This window comes from Amblyomma maculatum, chromosome 1 (assembly GCF_055883805.1).
Source record: "Amblyomma maculatum isolate TAMU_Amacu chromosome 1, ASM5588380v1, whole genome shotgun sequence".
NCBI classification, from domain to species: domain Eukaryota; kingdom Metazoa; phylum Arthropoda; class Arachnida; order Ixodida; family Ixodidae; genus Amblyomma; species Amblyomma maculatum.
In genome coordinates, this window is record NC_139344.1 from 69,633,839 (window position 1) to 69,650,274 (window position 16,436).

Below are 16,436 nucleotides of genomic sequence, written 5' to 3' on the forward strand. Positions count from 1 at the left end.
ATTCGTTTCGCAGCCTCCGTGAGTTTACACTTCGTACGGGGTCAAGAAAAGAGGCGGTGAGCTTTTATGAGCTTTCATCCGGATCCGGTGCACTTCGCCCTGCGACCTTCTACTGATTTTCATGCATCCCTAGAACAAATGGACAAAATATATTTTTGTCAGAAACTTGCAGCAGTTACTATGTGATTCAATCGTTATTTACCAGCTTGAGCTCGAAGTCACGGGCTTTAGTCGAGCTGCAGAAGCCGCATTATGATGGAAACCAAACGCGAAAACGGAAATGTGGTTTGCGATTAATATGACAGCCCGAGGGACTCTAAATAACCCACGTACTGCTTTGGGAAGTATAAATCCGCATGGACTATGTAATCTCTGCAAAAGCACTCATAATATACAGTGTTCTGCAACTTAACCGTCTTGGAAAAGTTTCCAAGACGGTTCCGATAAAGTTACTGAACACTATATACGTAGCCAGGTCTTGCTATTTTGGCTAAATGAAGCTGCAGGTGTTCTACTGCCCCACACTTGGTTTATGTGGAAGATATTCGGTTAAAAGAACATTACATACATTCACTCCAAGCCATATTTTTTTCATGCAAAGAACTACAGCCGCTGGTATCAAGACGGGGGTTCTACAGAAGCCGTAGAAAAAAGAAAAGAAAAGAAAAGAAACTACCTCGACGCTTCTTGAACGACGAGGGAGGGGGGGGGGGGGGAGGGGGAGCACGTGAAAAAGAAAGAAAACTGCTTCTCGCTGCGCGGGACCCGCTGCCCCCCATCGGCCCATCTCTTTTCCTTGCGGCAAAGCGGAAAGAACCACGGGGAGGCGAAAGGCATCGAGGCACCCTACCGCGGGGGGCGACAGGAATGCCGAAGCAGAGAGAGATAGCGCGAAAAAAAAAAAAAAAAAAAGAATTGCATGCACCGCACACAGGGAGATTCTCGCTGCTTTTTGCAGCTTCTCTCCCCCCCTCCTCCCTTCTTGAGGTCACATGTCTAAATGGCGGGAAAACACATCCCGCGCGAGCTAAGATGCGCGGCCGCGGCGTCACTCAGTCGACGGCCAGCCTCCGTGTGGGCGCGATGCGTACTGCCTAATCTTATCGTCCGCTTTTATTTCGCGCAAATTCAATCTGTCTCAACCTCCTGGTGCAGTCAGCGTTTGAAAAGAACAGCCCATATATGCAGCTGATGATTGCAGCCGCTTGTACAGATTCTTCGTGCCGAAGTTCACCAAAACATGCGTAAGTACATGATCTTTCGGTCTTGATCAGAGGAGCTTTTTGCTAGATTCGATATTATACTGAACATAATAATGTATTGTTTTGGAGCATATGTTCGTCTTGTTATATACCCCTTGCATCTTTCTTCATATATATATATAATTGGTGTGGGCGCTGATCGCGCAGGAAGACTTGCTGAGCCGTTTGGAAACAAGGCTGCGGCTGGCTGCGGTGGCAGAATTGGCTCATTTTGCAGTCTGGGTCCTTCGGTATCTCCTGCCCCAAAATGCTCGCCTTTTAACATGGAGGGACACTCACTATACCGATCAGGTAAGTCCAATTAGCACATATTTTGTTCGATACGACAATATACTGCAACTGTTTCTGGAGCGCGTATATATATGCGCATCTTGTTACTACGTGCATTTTTTTTTTTTTTTTTATAATCGATGTGTGCGCATTTCGCTCTGATTGCGCAGGAAGACGTGCTGAGCCGACTTGGAAACGATGCTGTGGCGGTGGAATTAGCTCTTTTCGCTGCAGTCCGAGGTCCGATCTCCTCTGCCCCAAAACGCCCGTCTTTCACTTCATATCGAAGTGCATGCACTGACATGTATACCCATCAGGTAAGTCAAATTAGCGCTGATTTTCTTCTATACGATAATGAACTGCAACTAATTATGTATTGTTTTGAGACTTATGCGCATCTTGTTACTGTAAATGCATATTTTGTAATTGGTATGCGCGCCTTGCGCTGATCGTGCAGGGAGGCGATATCAGCTGATCTGGAAACTGGCTGCGACAGTGGAAGCTCGTTTCGCCGAAGTCCTTGGTCTCCTCTACACTAAAACGCTGGCCTTTCACTTCTTTATGGCGGTGCACTTGCCGGACAGGTATTAGCGCTGATTTTGTTTGAAAAATTCGATTATCCGACTCACATCGATGGGACGCATGCAACCCAGTTAAATGTCAAATGCTATCACTGATATAAATATTGCAGCACCCCTCGCCATAGGAGCGATCAGAAGCTGTACAAGCATCATCGCTGCTGCCAAGCAAGCTCGTGCCAGGACTGAGTACAATGTTTATGCCGTGTTTATTATTATTATTATTATTTTTTTTTTTTTTTTTGCTGCTGTAATGATGTCTATACGTGAAAATTGATGATTGAGTGATGCGGTATGCTGGCAAGGTAAGTGAGCCAGTGCGTTCATTTTGTGGATTTTGGAATTATATATGTGATGCACACAGATCTGAGCCGTTTCACATTGATTTTGCTCTGTGCGCTTGCTTTCTGGGCAAGCAGTTGTATTTTCATCGTGCGGATTATTTCCTGGTGCTTACATGCTCATGAGGTGTTCAGCTAACCTGTTTCAAGCTTTAAAAATTTACAACGGGTTTATAAGCTTCTAAGAGTTGGGCTGTCTAAATAGCCGAATTTTTAAAATAATGCTCGGTTGTTAAATAACGAAAATAAATCAGATGACTTATCGTTAAATATCCGGTCGCTTTTGCTGTAAAAGTTCCATCTAGTTTGAGAAAATTAAGCTGTATTCTACGGAATAAACTTATTGTAGGTTTCATGTAAATATCGCGGAAACTGTTTGTTCAGCCGCGTTGGAATCCCTCATACGCGCTCTATGACAAGCGCGGACACTTGGTTTTGCTAGAATTATTAAATTGCAGCATTAGCATTCAAGAACGCGCTTCGGGAGGATAAGGTTTGACTGCGCTACGGTTTCAAATTGCAACATCATGACTCCAGCAAAACGAAGTGATCGCGCCTTTCGCGGATTCACGGATCCTGATTACCTATTGCGGCTTTGCGCTAATGCGTTTTCAGTAGGGTCGCATGAAGTCAAGCGCATAAAATATATTGATGTGATAGTGCAGTTGGTGGCAGTGAGCAGACATTATTTTTTCTACCTTTCACCCTATATTTGCCTGCAATGTAAAAGTCTAGGCGAAAAGGAAATATTTCATTAAAACACTTGTCTTCGTACAGCTGACCAAGATGGAACCTGCCGCAGATCCGACCAGTCGCAGACATCAAGTGATCGACAGGCTGCCAAAAGAAGGAGACCAAGCCTCAAGCCCATCTTCCATATGTGGCACACGCGCAGTCATATATCCACGCTTATTAAAAAGCAAATCGCGAGCTTTTTCTGAACGCTGTTGACAAATAAATTTTTCACCAAATACTGCAGCTTTTGTTTCTTCATGGCATCAGAAAAGCTACTGCTTTTCTTGATGCATTTGTATGTGCTACCCCGTTATATATGCATGGCCCACGATATATTAAATGCATGGCATGATACCTGCACGAGGGGCGATGCCGGCCACTAACCGGCGTCGGGAAGCAACCGGCCGACGTATGGTCTTTCGTCAGCAAAATGCTAGGGCAGACGAGCGGCCGACCATTCAGTAACGCTGGCAGACGGCAGGCCCACGTGCGGCAGGTGGTCGGTCACGTCGGGCCAAAAGGTTGGGCCGTAGTCGATTGCCTAAAATCGGCCAACGTTAGGTCAGTGTCAATCCCCGACGCCGGCCCTCATTCGGGTGCCGAAGGTCGGCCGGCCACTTTTTGGTCGGCGAGAAAGGTCGGCCCTATCTTTTGCCACACACTTTTTTTTGCTTGGGATATGGATCAAGGGCAATGGCTCTACCAGAGTCACAAACAGAACATAGCCCAGGACCATCGATACAACAGCGTCGGCAGTGCTCTGCTCTTTGAAGCAAGAGCAGGAACCCTCAAAACGCTTACCTACCATCGCCGGTACGACGAGACCATTACGTGTACATTGTGTGGGCTGTGCGGTGCCGAATCCGAGACCATGGAATACGTAGTGCTGCGGTGCGCATGCCTCAAAACATTGCTCGCAGAGGGCGCTACACTCGCGCAGGCGCTCGATTTTGACCCGCCTGATTGTCCGCCGAGAAGTGGCGAGTCCACCACCACCACCACCGCAAACGGAGCTCCCTTCATGCAGGCGTCCAAAGGGATCACTCTCGGAATGGTGGACGGCAGTGCGCAAGCTGTGGAAATTTTCCACTGTTGTGTGTGAAATATGTTGTTGTGTTTACTGTACTTTGTAGTGTTTACGTTTTTTTTTTAACCGTGATTCAGTTTGTTTTGTTAATTGTGCCGCTCGGCACGTTTCTACCACACACACATATCAGCCTCGCGTTTAGGGTACGACCACGGGTACTACGACGCACCAAAGGTTTTCAGAAACTACGCAACGTACAGCGCGAGACGGCAGTTAGAGAACGCGGCCTTGCCAACGTTGACCTGCCAACATCGTTCACGTGACCATGGCTCTTTTAATTGGCCAGATATGGCAAAGACATCATACAATGACATCGCCGCAGCTCAATGTTTTGCGGGCGGTTTGAATGTAGAAGTGTTCCGGGCATTCAACCCCCCCCCCCCCCCCCCCCAACTCGTCGACAGAGAAAAGCTTCTAGCTATGGGAATAATATACCTGGGAAGAGATTGCTAAAGCGGTCAGGGAGGCCCAGATCTGGCGGCTCAACTGCACTGTAGTGGGCCGAAAAACACTGCAAGAACTACAGCTTCAGTCAGGTGAGCCTCCCTATGTCGCTGAACTCCTGGAGCTTGAGACGCGGAAACTATTCAAAATTGCACCGATCCCTAAGAATATGCACCCGATTCATGACAAGGAACGAAGACAGCATAGAGAAAAATTTATTCAAAGCAAACTAATAAACGACTCTCCTGATGAATCAGCCTATTGCGATGCTGCCTGTGGACTAGGGGCCGCGGTCATAGCGGTGGTACGGGAACCACTCAGAAAGTAATTGGATCCATTAATACGCGTAAAGCTTTAATAGCTGAAGAGGCTGCGATAGCGCTAGCATATGTGCAGGTACTAAAGCCAGAAATGTCCTTTCAGTAATAAGGCGGCTGTTAGGAACTTCGGCAAAGGTCTACTTCCAAGCAGGCGGCCAGTCTACTGAGGAACCACCCGCTAAACCGGGAGGTTTCAGTCATCTGGGTTCCAGTTCACGAGGGTCTACCAGGCAGTGAGGCTGCCCATCGCCTCGCTCGAGATGTATACACCCGAGCGGCCATAGACAACCCGCTACCCGGAGACAAAGACCCCCTCATCACCTACAAGGAGCTCTCCGAGACTCCCAGACTAAACAGAAGGATCTATCCACCACCAAATAGGTCCCTAATACCCTCAGAATGCAGGCCCTGGCGAAAAATTCAGGCCAATCGTTTCTTTCCTCATGTTACTCTGCATAATAAGCGGACAGGGGACCCAGAGGCTTGCAATCTCTGCAACGAACCTCCAAGTCAAAATCACCTAATCTGGCAATGCCCCGATTCTCCGGGAGCTAAAGAACCTGATCCCCTTGATCAAATTACCTGGGAGTCCTACATCCGCAGCCCAAATGTGGATGAACAAAAGATCGTCCTAGCCTGGCGGAGGCTGCTTACTCCCGAACCTTCTCTGCGGCCACTGCGCAGGACAGCCGGCAAGGAGACCCTCCCTCTGGCTGAGCCCTTCCCCCGAGGTTCATTTCGGTGTAAATAAAGCCTTCTCACTCACTCATTGGTGACTAAAGTAAAATAATTGGTTCACAGGAAAGGCGCACTATCTGTCACACTTGTTTCTGTGGACACCTGAACCGCGCCGTAAGGGAGTGAAACTGGAAAGAGGAGTCGTAGTGGAGGGCTACAGAGCTATTCCGACCACCTGGGGATCTTTAACGTGCGCAGACATCGCAGAGCACACGGACACCTCTTCGTTTCGATCTTGCTTATAGTTATTTTTCTGGTGTCCCTATAAGGAAATGCTGACTTTAGGCACAGGCTTGACGCAGATCAGTATTTTGTCATAATGCTGCAGCAGGTAGCGGGCTTTGTCTTTTGGTGCAGAAATTGCATCACTGCATAGCTGGTGGTCAAATGTCACAGCACTGCTTTTAACTATAAGCGTCATGTCACACCTCTTAAGTCAGTCAAGAATGCAGCGGCAGATACACCTAAAAGGAGGCCCTCCAGGGGGAGGGACACCAGTCTCCCTTAGGCTATACAGTTTCTCTTCTACTACCCCCCCCCCCTTCCCACTTTTTTTTTTACATGAAGCCATATCAGGGACGAAAACATGCATAATACAGTATTTTACGATTTCACCCAAGCAATCACAAGGCACATGTTCACAGTAATACTCAATTTTTATTCAGTTAGTCAAAACGTGCAACATCCGTACAGCCGATGAACCTCTCAATCCAACATATTTTCTTCTTTTGTATAAAGTTTAACTTTTGAAAATTGGTACAACAAAAATGGGTGGCTTCATTTAAGAAAAAATGCTGCACTTTAAAGGCTTTTATTGAAGCAATACAAAAGACTGCAGTATTAACAGTTGGTCAAAAAAATAGGTCTTTTCCCCCACACATACACTTTTGGCACCATGTTACTGATGTGGCAAACTTGAAAAATGCATGCTCAACCATTCTACCTTACAGCTAAATATAGCACAACCTTCCACCAAGGTTCTGTTCAGGTGCATACCAGGCATCCACAATATGATGTTAAAATTTCTCCCTTTTGTTAATGTACTACAAAAAAAAGGCAACTACTGATTAGCTTTTCATCTGAACCTCACTCCAATGTCGCCTGTTTACTACTCATTTCAGTGGCACCTGTCAGGCTAATGTTGGCCACGCGGTCGGGTAGTGAACTGCTCACTAGACAATCGTGAACCTTTCAACAAAGCTTCTCATGGTGTTGCAGGAAAACAAGGAAATATGGAGGTAAACTATCATGCTAGACAGCTTCACAACAGCTAGCAAGGCAGTCAGCACCAAAAATTCTTGCTCCTCTTGGAGCAGCCTGTAGTCAGTATCAAGGACTTGGGCTGAAAATGGAGGAGGCAGTTTACCATACAGCCCCGCTTGTTTTAGCAGCCATGGTGAATGTTTTTCCCCCTGAAAATGGAAAACTAATCTGCAAGCTTAAACAGGGAAGCTGCACATTTAAGCTCCCCAGAAAAGTTTGTGCAATCATTCAGAACAGTAAACATGCAACAAGTTTTGCCCAATCATACACCAAATGCCAAAGGAAATACCAAATTTACTTGCATGCTTCATCTCTGCACAAGGGCACTCACTAACACAGCATGCCAAAGTTGTCAGTTTTATTGACATGCAGGTTCATGCTAAACGCAAAACCTCGGGAAGCAAAAAACTGCATAAATAAAATGAAAAAAAAAAAAAAGCAAATTTAAATATAATAGCTCCACTTTTGCTCTGTTTATAAACACCACAGTCAAGTTCTTTTTGTACTGAAACAGTTCTTTTCAACGAAAACACACCCTAAATTTATTGTGGAACATCTCACAATTACCCTGATGCGCAGAAAGAGAATTCCTTTCATAATGATCATAATGGTGTGCTGCCTAGAACTAGAAATTACACCCACTTCCAACCCTAACCCAACCCACAATTTTCAGCAAAGAAACAAATCAGGACAGAATTCATAAAGCAAAACAATTACAACTGCTCTTCGAAAGTTTTCCCAACATTTCGTAACACACAAGAACAGTTGCATGGCTCAATGTAAACCAACAAATCAGCAGCACTTGTGAGTTCATCAGATGAAATGTTTAGTACTTTCAAAGGTAGTCACACAATAATAAAAAAAAGTACAATACTTCACTCGAGCACTTTAGCGTTTCTTAAAGGGGAAAAATCTTGACTACTTCTGGCAGCCACTGACAGCAGTTGAGTGTTCTTGCTTCCCTATTAACCCATCTCATTTTCACAAAGTAGTTTAGGGAGTGGCACATGATGGCTAAGTTACGTATGCAATTTTAGTGGATGGCTTCAGCATGCAGATCAAGTCACCAATACATACCATCACTAATGAAGCCATTTCAGTACAGAGTCGAATCTGAGCTGCACACAAATGTGCAAGTGGGGATGAATCACTAAAATTTAAAAATACTGGTATTAGATAGTAACTGAAATGGAACAAAAGCATCCAGCGTAGACAAGGACTTTGCACCATCATGCGTAACAGTCACAGGAAAATAATTTCGTACTCTAATGTTGTCAAAGTACTTAAAACCATTACAACTAATTGCGCATGGGAAGAGAAAACAGAGCACTGTTTTGGCAAACCACGTTTCTACAACACACAGGGACAATGGTAATGACTAGAAACTGCAGGTTCTTAGCTGGCAGTCAGTTCAACACAGGAAGGGCTACTGTCCACCTTCGAAGCTGCACAACTCACTTCCTTAAATAAGGGGCAGATGGCACCTAAAAACATTGACAATAGGCACTCATTCAGCATATGCATGTGCTTCATGCAGGAAGTTCACAATGCACATAACTGTAAGCACATGCAAAACTGATTTAACAAATGTTATCACTCAGAATGCTCCTGCCTTTCGAAACATGAAATGTAATGCCACGAGCAGTTAAAGGAGCACAGGCATCAATTTTTGTCTGCATTTTTTTCCTTTGTCAATGACATGGACTGCCATGTGGTTTCTGCCTATGACTGCTATATCCATTTTTTCTTCACTTGTTTCGGTTTCAAGAGCCAAGCAATGGCTATGATTTCAAAGTTAAGTCTAGGTCCCGCGAGGGAGAAAAAACTGCAACATTTTCACTGCATCTTTACTTGTATTTCTACTCTTGAGGCAAGCCAGCAATGCAGTGAATTTAAAAGATAAAGAAGTGATTATATCACAGTTTTTCCATTCCTCACATGACTAATATGCAACTTTGTTGCCATAGCTATCACTTGGCTGTTGAGGCCGGAACAGATGAGAAAAAAAAAGTTTGGTTATAAATTATTTTGTGGTTGCAGGCAAACAGCGCATCATGATCAATGTGCAGTTGACAGAGAATACAACACTGTAACCAAAAATTGTCTATATCCCCTTAAAAAAGTGCAGTTCTGTTATAATAAATGAGTGCACTGTGCAAAGTGTGAGTGACCTGCAAATTACAGTGGGGGAATAACTGTTACTGCCGAATGAACAGATGTTATGAAATAACAAATTAGCTGTAACATCACCTTCGGAACTGGAACTGATTATCTGCAGTGTATCAGCAAAGATTTAATTTGTCATTGTTTTTTGGCAGTTACTTTTACTCCGTTCTGTCCCAAGCACTGCTTCATGAACAAGGCGGTGTTAGAATAGTTCTTCATTCGATATGGTGAGCTTCAGGCAGTCCAAGGAATTTCACTCTGCCGCTCCGAAGTTGGGACCAGTGGCCCGAATAGCATGTGAACACCTACTGCTCTGTTGAAAAGACATGCTACTACAAAGCTGGCTGCCCAAACTGCAAAACAGGTTTTTCTGCAGCTGTATCTGATGGCATTGACAAACAAATAAGGGTAGAGGACTGTATGTGCCTGTCTAACAATTGTGTGGTCCACACACGACAGGCATGCCCCAGCAAAACGCTAAATAAAGTCCCACACATTCATGCTGAAGAAAACCCAAACATATAAGAAGGTACAGGAAGAAAGACAGAGGCAAAACGGAAGCAAAAGGCCGGCTCTGTGCTTCCATTTTAGCGCAGCGTTCTAAGAACAATCCCAGTTCCTAATGGCTTAGAATGCACACAATAGTGCATAACTTGAACACCATTCAAGGTATGCTTTACAATGAACATGAAGGGTACAGTGACAAGCCACGATGAGAAGAAATGCAGGAATTGTGCTGTACACTGGCACACATTCTAGTTTGCAGTGCATTAAAGGCAATATGAACACGACTAGCTTCCACTAACCATTTTACTTTTTGTATGGATGGCTATATTTACTTTTCCGAAATCGGTGGCATGGAGCTAAAGTGGCCTTCCTGCAACCACATAGCATTGTCCGTATGACTGTTACTCCAGCCTGCAAGTAGCAGGCAGCCATATTAGAAAACTTTCCAAATTATCAACAAATAACATTGCAGTAGCAAGAATGTGAAGCTAAAGCCACAAAAGTAGGGCTTCTTACTGGAGTTATGGCTTAATAAAAAAACATAATTGCCTGTGGGGATATCATCTCAGTCTGGAGGTTTCATTTGCAAAGTTTCGAAATATAGTTAACTAAAGCCTTTATAGTTGCTGTACAACCTATTGAAAGCAAAACATTAAAAAAAGAAGCCAGATTTATTCGATCACAGCACAGCTCCTTGCATTTCTAGCCTCAATCTACACAAAGAAAGCATGCATTCTTGGTGCAGGTAAAGACACACACAACAGAGAAGCAGTTATTATACTCTAGCTCAGTCTCACACATAGCACATTCATTCACCTTCTCTGAAGACAACTTATCTGTAGTTCTTAAGCATGCACACATACAAGAGTGAAAAATAAGGAACTGATTGATCTAAACCTGGTTAAACAAAGCTATATAGCATGAAGGCTGGCAACACTATTTTGTATACTGCTGCTGGCTGGCAGAAACACAACTGAAGTAATCACAATAATTTTCAGTGGTACAGGTTTAACAATAGAGAAATCGAATATATTAAAAAGTGCAGAAAATCTGTTGCATATTACACATTCTTTGAATATATCACGAGACTCCCATATTGCAAACATATCCAAATGAACATATCAAGCTCACTCAGTCACTGTCTCTATTCACATAATTTTGTGTGACATTCCAGATATGCGCTTATTCTTGCAAGACTGCAGCTGGAGAAAACTAAATACAATACTAAGGAAACCATATGTAATAACAGCTTCATTTTATAGCATTAACTTTTTTCAAGTAAACTTTTCTGGAATTTAAAATTTGACTCAACAACCAGCACAACAGCAGTTACACAAAACAAATGTGTGCAAGACAAAATATGACCAAAGGAGCCACTCCCCAACTAGGATACAAATATCAACTAATATTCAGACGACAAAAATTAGTATTAAACCTGTCAGAAATGCTATAAATATGTAATTTCCAGAATAAAAATATCATAAATATGTCTTGAGTAGAAAGAAGCCCAAAAGCACATAAAAAAGAAATTCAAGGAGGAAAAAAAAAAAGCTTTACCAAAGAACACTGGGCACATTCTACAACAAAGATACTTCTAGGCTCACACTTGGTCTCAACAAGAAAACGTAAAGCTGATAGAAAAAAACAAAAACTAAAAAAAAACCAACAGGCTGTATGGTTACACCATTAAAAAGAAAACACACTCATTCCATGGTCAATATCCCTAACCATGCAGACAGAAGTGACACAGGAAAGCATGCAAGAATGAATGCAATCTGTGCAGAAATAGTATACACCTGCATCCTGGCAGCAAGCGCAAGAAATGCAGAAACACACTAACTTATCCGATGTGAAGGCATGTAAGAGAAACTAAACACACATTCAGTGAAACATTCCAGTCATACATACACACACACAAAAAAGGAACATTCATTCAGTTAAAACACACACTTGGTCCATGCGTTCAAAACTTGCATTCAACGTCATTTTGCTTCTTTGTTTTATATTAGAACTATCCACTGCAAAAGTCTATGGACAGTGCATATCCAACTCTAACAATGCTGTCAAAAATGCAGTAACTGAGGAAACACGCTCTAAAAAAAAAAAAATAGGGACTGGAAAATGACAACTGTAGGGTAAGAGGCAATGATGCAACCTGTGCACTTGCTTTCCCACAAGCCCTGAAAAATGATCAGGCATCTGTAGCTCACTGCTGCCTTAACCACACCGAAATGTGACAACTTGATGCCAGATCCTACTGAACCTAAAAGAAAGAAAGAACAGCAGAAATCGAAAAGTAAACCCATCAGAAAATACTGAAGAGGTTGAGAGAGAAAGATGCACCTCAAATTACAAAGCAATTGCCTATGTCCCTGAAACACCGACAATATCATCAAAAAACTCATGTTAAGGCAACTAATATGAGTGTGCAAAAAACACAAGCATTTAAAAAAAAGATTGCACCGGCATGCTTGATTTTGCAAGTGTGTGGAACAAATGGAAATGACAAGATACTCTCTGAACAAAGAACGCTAGAAAGAAGGAACTGGAAAGAAAATCCATGGACACCCCAGAAGTCTGTGCAGTAATAGTGTTATACTACCAAGTTTTCCAACAAACCTTTCACGGTATTGAGCAAACAAAGCTTTCCTTAGAATAGCTGAGCTTATAAAAAGAAAAAAAAAAGGGAAATAAAAGTGGACCCAGAGGCTCTAGTACGCTAATGCAACTATGCTGTTCATTTCAGACCGACAGTGAATTTCCCAAACATCCAACAGTAAGGATTTTTCCCACGCGCAAATTTTCTGACAGAAAAAAGTTTACTTCGTCCAGATCGCCCATTGAGAGGAATATAAGTAGAGACAACCTGAGGTGCCCTCAAAGGATCAAAAGTATTTCTAAAGCCAGTGACAAATATCGACACCATTCAGAAGTATGCAAGGAAAAAGTTAAGTCGAGAATCTTTCAGCTGCTGAAAAAACATCTCGTTTTCGGCAGGGCAAAAACTATATAAGGAAGAAAAGACACTGCAATTTCAATTCTTTTCTATACTTACTGCCAACAATAAACGTTAAATTCCAAGCAGAAGTGCAGATATATGCTATGCTGCACTGGTTGCCATAATATTTTTTACCTGCTTCAATTTCGGGAATCAAATTTCAAATTCCCTTCCAGAGTGAAACAAGCACAGTTACACCTGTCACATTCAAAGCTCCAGGGAAGAAGTGCAAAAGAAAAACTCCACAGAAAGAACAACATCAAGACAATTGCCCAGACATATCCTGAAAGAACATAGGGATGTAGCAGCCCCCGACTGAAAATAAAAATAGTGCAGAGAGCAAAAGAAGGGAGGAAAAAGAAGTAAAGACAACCAAAGAGACACAACTTGCACAAGGAGGAAAAGGCAGCTGTGCAGAGAGAGCTCAATCGCAAGAGGTGGCGGCTTTGAGGCTGCTCGAAGTGCCCGTCTTGAGAGCTGGCACGCCATCCTTTCCAATGAACAGCTGCAGCCCCTGGCCCTCAGCTGGCTCCGCCTCAAGGTTGGTGTCACGAATGAGATCCTCAATGAGCTGGTCAGCATTGACACGTGTAGAGTCCATGCGATGTTCTTCAGTAATCTGTTTCTACATCATGGAAGCAGAAATGAAAAGAGAAAGCATAAGCCACCTTCTATGTTTACAAAAGAACATAAGGTGTCAAAATGGCGAGATTTCACTCTCCGATCTGTCAGTAGGATTAGCCTACACTCAATAAGAAGCTTCAGCTGAGAATGAATAGCGTTGAACCCATAAACTGACAAATGCAATGTAAGAAAAGGTATCTTTTCAGTATTCTGGGAAAGCTAAGCGGAATTTTAAAAAAATTTGGTGTCCAGGGACCATAAAACGAACGAGAGGTAGGTATTCTCTCACTAGTCACTTCAACGCAAAAATTCAACGCTTAAACATGGCACTCCTGCTCTGCCCTCTCAACTCAACACTCTGAAACACCAGAAAAAAAAAGAAGGAAAAAAAAAACAGCACAAAACAACAACAGCAACAAAAAATGAAAACAGCCTGGGGACTGTGCCCCACCCATGAAAACGTCATCGACTGGCGTTCGGTTATAGACTTCCGGCAACTCCACCAGTTTTCCCGTGTGGATTTTCTCCTTCCCACACATTCATTGATCTCTGCCTTTCTACCTCCTCGTCCCCATTGTCTGCTTGCATGGCTTTCAAAAGGTTCCGTCCTGTCTTGAGTTGGCAGTGCTTTGGCCGCCGGTTTCCGAGTGTCTTGACCTCTCGGAATTGTGTGTAACAACAGCCTAGACGGGTCATTCGCAAGCAGACATGGGCATTCTCATGAAGGCGTCTTCATTCTCCCCTCATGAGGAATACACATGGTGAGGTGAGGATGAGGGAGGACTGGCTCAGAAAAATTTGCGAGGGTGAGGAATGACAGAGATGGTGAGGCGAGGGAGGGAAAGATGAATGGACGAAGAGTAAGGGTATGCAATAAAGTTTGCACCTGCCCTGGTGCCATCCAGGATCCCATGATTCTAGCACGCGAAGATGACTAAATGAAAACAATCAAATAAAAGCTTGTTGTCGACAAAGTGAGCTGAATCCTCCTAGCATGTGCGCAAGATGTGCTTTCAGCCCCAAGGCACCTAGCTATTACTGTGCATGCCGCCTGTGCTCTGTCATCCTTTCAAAAACAGGGCACGTGCCCGGGAAATGGCCAGGCCACATCTGGACACTCTTCTGTGCCTTCTGCGGTTTTTCTCAGCCCTTGCACCCGCAATCGGAGCCAGAGACGCGAGACATCAATGCTCTCACATCATGTTCTTAGAATAGGAGCCTAAGAGACCGCCAAATTTGTTTTATTTATGTAGCTCCAACTTATTAGCCATGTAGACATCTATTCCTGACCTTTTAGTAATCTCGTTACTAATAAACTCTGTAACGATGATACATGTATCTTGCCATGGCATCGACAGCCCGCTATCAATGGTTTCACGGTTTGAATTTTCCCACTTTCGAAGCGCTTCTTGACAAGCGGCATCATCCAGTGGGAAATAAAAACCCTTCTTTCAGTTCTGCTTTTGGTTTTATTTTTCCTGCCGCGTCACGTCACGCCTATCCAGATAATCTTCGCGTCCACATAGCGCGCTCCTGTTACGCGGAAACAACCTGGTTCTGTGAAAGTTGACGCATCGGAGAGCCCACTTTTGAATGCGCAAAGCAGCAGTGATGACTCGGAGGACAAATTCAGCTCATCAGACTTTAGCACTGGCAGCGAAACTCCATCAAACCAACCCGGAACGTCAACAGCCATGCTCCGACAAGTTTCGTCCGCTATCGATGGTTTCACAATTCGATTTTCCCACTTTCGAAGTGCTTCTTGACAAGTGGCGTCATCCAGCGAAAAATAGAGGAACCCTTCTTTCAGTTTTGCTTTTGATTTTATTTTTTCCGCTTTGAGGAGGGGGGGGGCTTCGCTTGTACAGATGGCCTCTGGAGTCAGGTGATCGCCGGTCCCTGTTTACATCATGGCGTCCACGTCGCGTGCTTTTGCTGCGCCGTTCCGGCGCATTTCCGCAGAAGTTGCAGCATCTCAGAGCTCGTTTTTGGATGCGAACAGAAGCAGTGATGCCCCGGAAGCTGAATTCAGCTCTTCAGACTTTCGCACTGACAGCGAAACTACATCAAACCGACCCGGAACATCGACAGCCATGCCCCGATAAGTTTCACTTTCGTCCCCAAAAACTTACACTTTTGCTGCGCGCCGATCGAAGAGATAACTGTACTGTTCTGAAGGTAACAGCTGTCATCTGTAAGGTGACAACGTCTTTTGGGCAGTATTACTTGCCGCTGGCAGCACAGGGAGTCGTGCTTTCCATTAGAAGACAGCCAGGGGTCGACCTCAGCTACTGTTTTTTTTCCTCAGCGAATACTTTACACAGAAAGCTAGAATTTGCTGCAATGTTGTATTGGTCTTTGTAGTAAAAAACAGATATTTTGAAAAATTTTAAATTTTTTATTTATGTCAAGAAACTTTGATGCCTGTGTGTGTTTGTTCTTTTTAAACTACAATTTTTTGCAGATAGGTTTTTTTCATCACTTCCTCAATAAATATGTTGATTGTCACTAATAACACTGTGAAGAGAAATTCCTCCACTACAATTTGATACTAGACACTCCTGTACCAAGCAAGTTTTGTTGAAGAAAACAAAATATTATTGAATATTATCGAACCCTTCCGAAATATTTTTGTCAAACACAAGTATTTTAACCTTCCCATTGCGAACGCGGTTCGGCATAAAATGGATATAACGAACTTCGTGACGCCAAGTAGTACCTCACTTTATAGCAGGAGGCAGGCTTTGTTGCACTAAGTGTGTTGTGCGGTGCAGCAAACGTTCAGGACTACCTTGCAGGAGCTGACAGCGCCACAGATGCCACGTCGGCATTGAGAGTTGACAGCCAAAGAAATCGTTCGCATCTCACAATAGCTGACAGCGCTGCTTCAGCAGCGGCGGCAGCGGCGCAATCGAATGTTGGTTTTGCCCTTTAGCGTTTTAGTGTTAGCTGCAGCGTGGCCGTTCCATGGAGGCTGCGTCAATGGTCGTGTCGAGTGCGGTGTGCAAGTGTGCGTAGTGCTGTGATGGCGGTGAACGTGAAAAAAAAGAGCAGCACTGACGTTAAAGGCCAAGCTCGAGATAATTCAACGCGTGGAGAACGG

At 43.9% G+C, this 16,436-nt stretch overlaps 1 protein-coding gene and 1 long non-coding RNA gene across 5 annotated transcripts in view; one reads left to right on the top strand and one right to left on the bottom strand.

Moving 5' to 3' along the window:
* The first annotated feature begins 1,012 nt into the window (after window positions 1–1,012).
* Window positions 1,013–3,422, top strand: LOC146202754 (uncharacterized). Its single transcript, XR_014703748.1, has 5 exons — window positions 1,013–1,244; window positions 1,410–1,553; window positions 1,703–1,849; window positions 1,990–2,116; window positions 3,229–3,422. It is a non-coding gene; the product is annotated as an uncharacterized LOC146202754 (long non-coding RNA).
* A 2,990-nt stretch (window positions 3,423–6,412) lies between these two features.
* The window catches only part of LOC146202755 (EEIG family member 2), a 59,514-nt gene continuing 49,490 nt past the window's right edge, over window positions 6,413–16,436 (bottom strand). For 3 of the 4 annotated variants that reach the window (XM_084588310.1, XM_084588312.1, XM_084588309.1), the window contains exon 8: window positions 10,406–13,334. In XM_084588310.1, the coding sequence (XP_084444436.1) occupies window positions 13,134–13,334 (201 nt within the window). In that variant the 3' untranslated portion in view covers window positions 10,406–13,133. Of the gene's footprint in view, window positions 13,335–16,436 lie in introns of all 4 variants that reach the window. The other variant, XM_084588311.1, reaches the window with a different exon arrangement.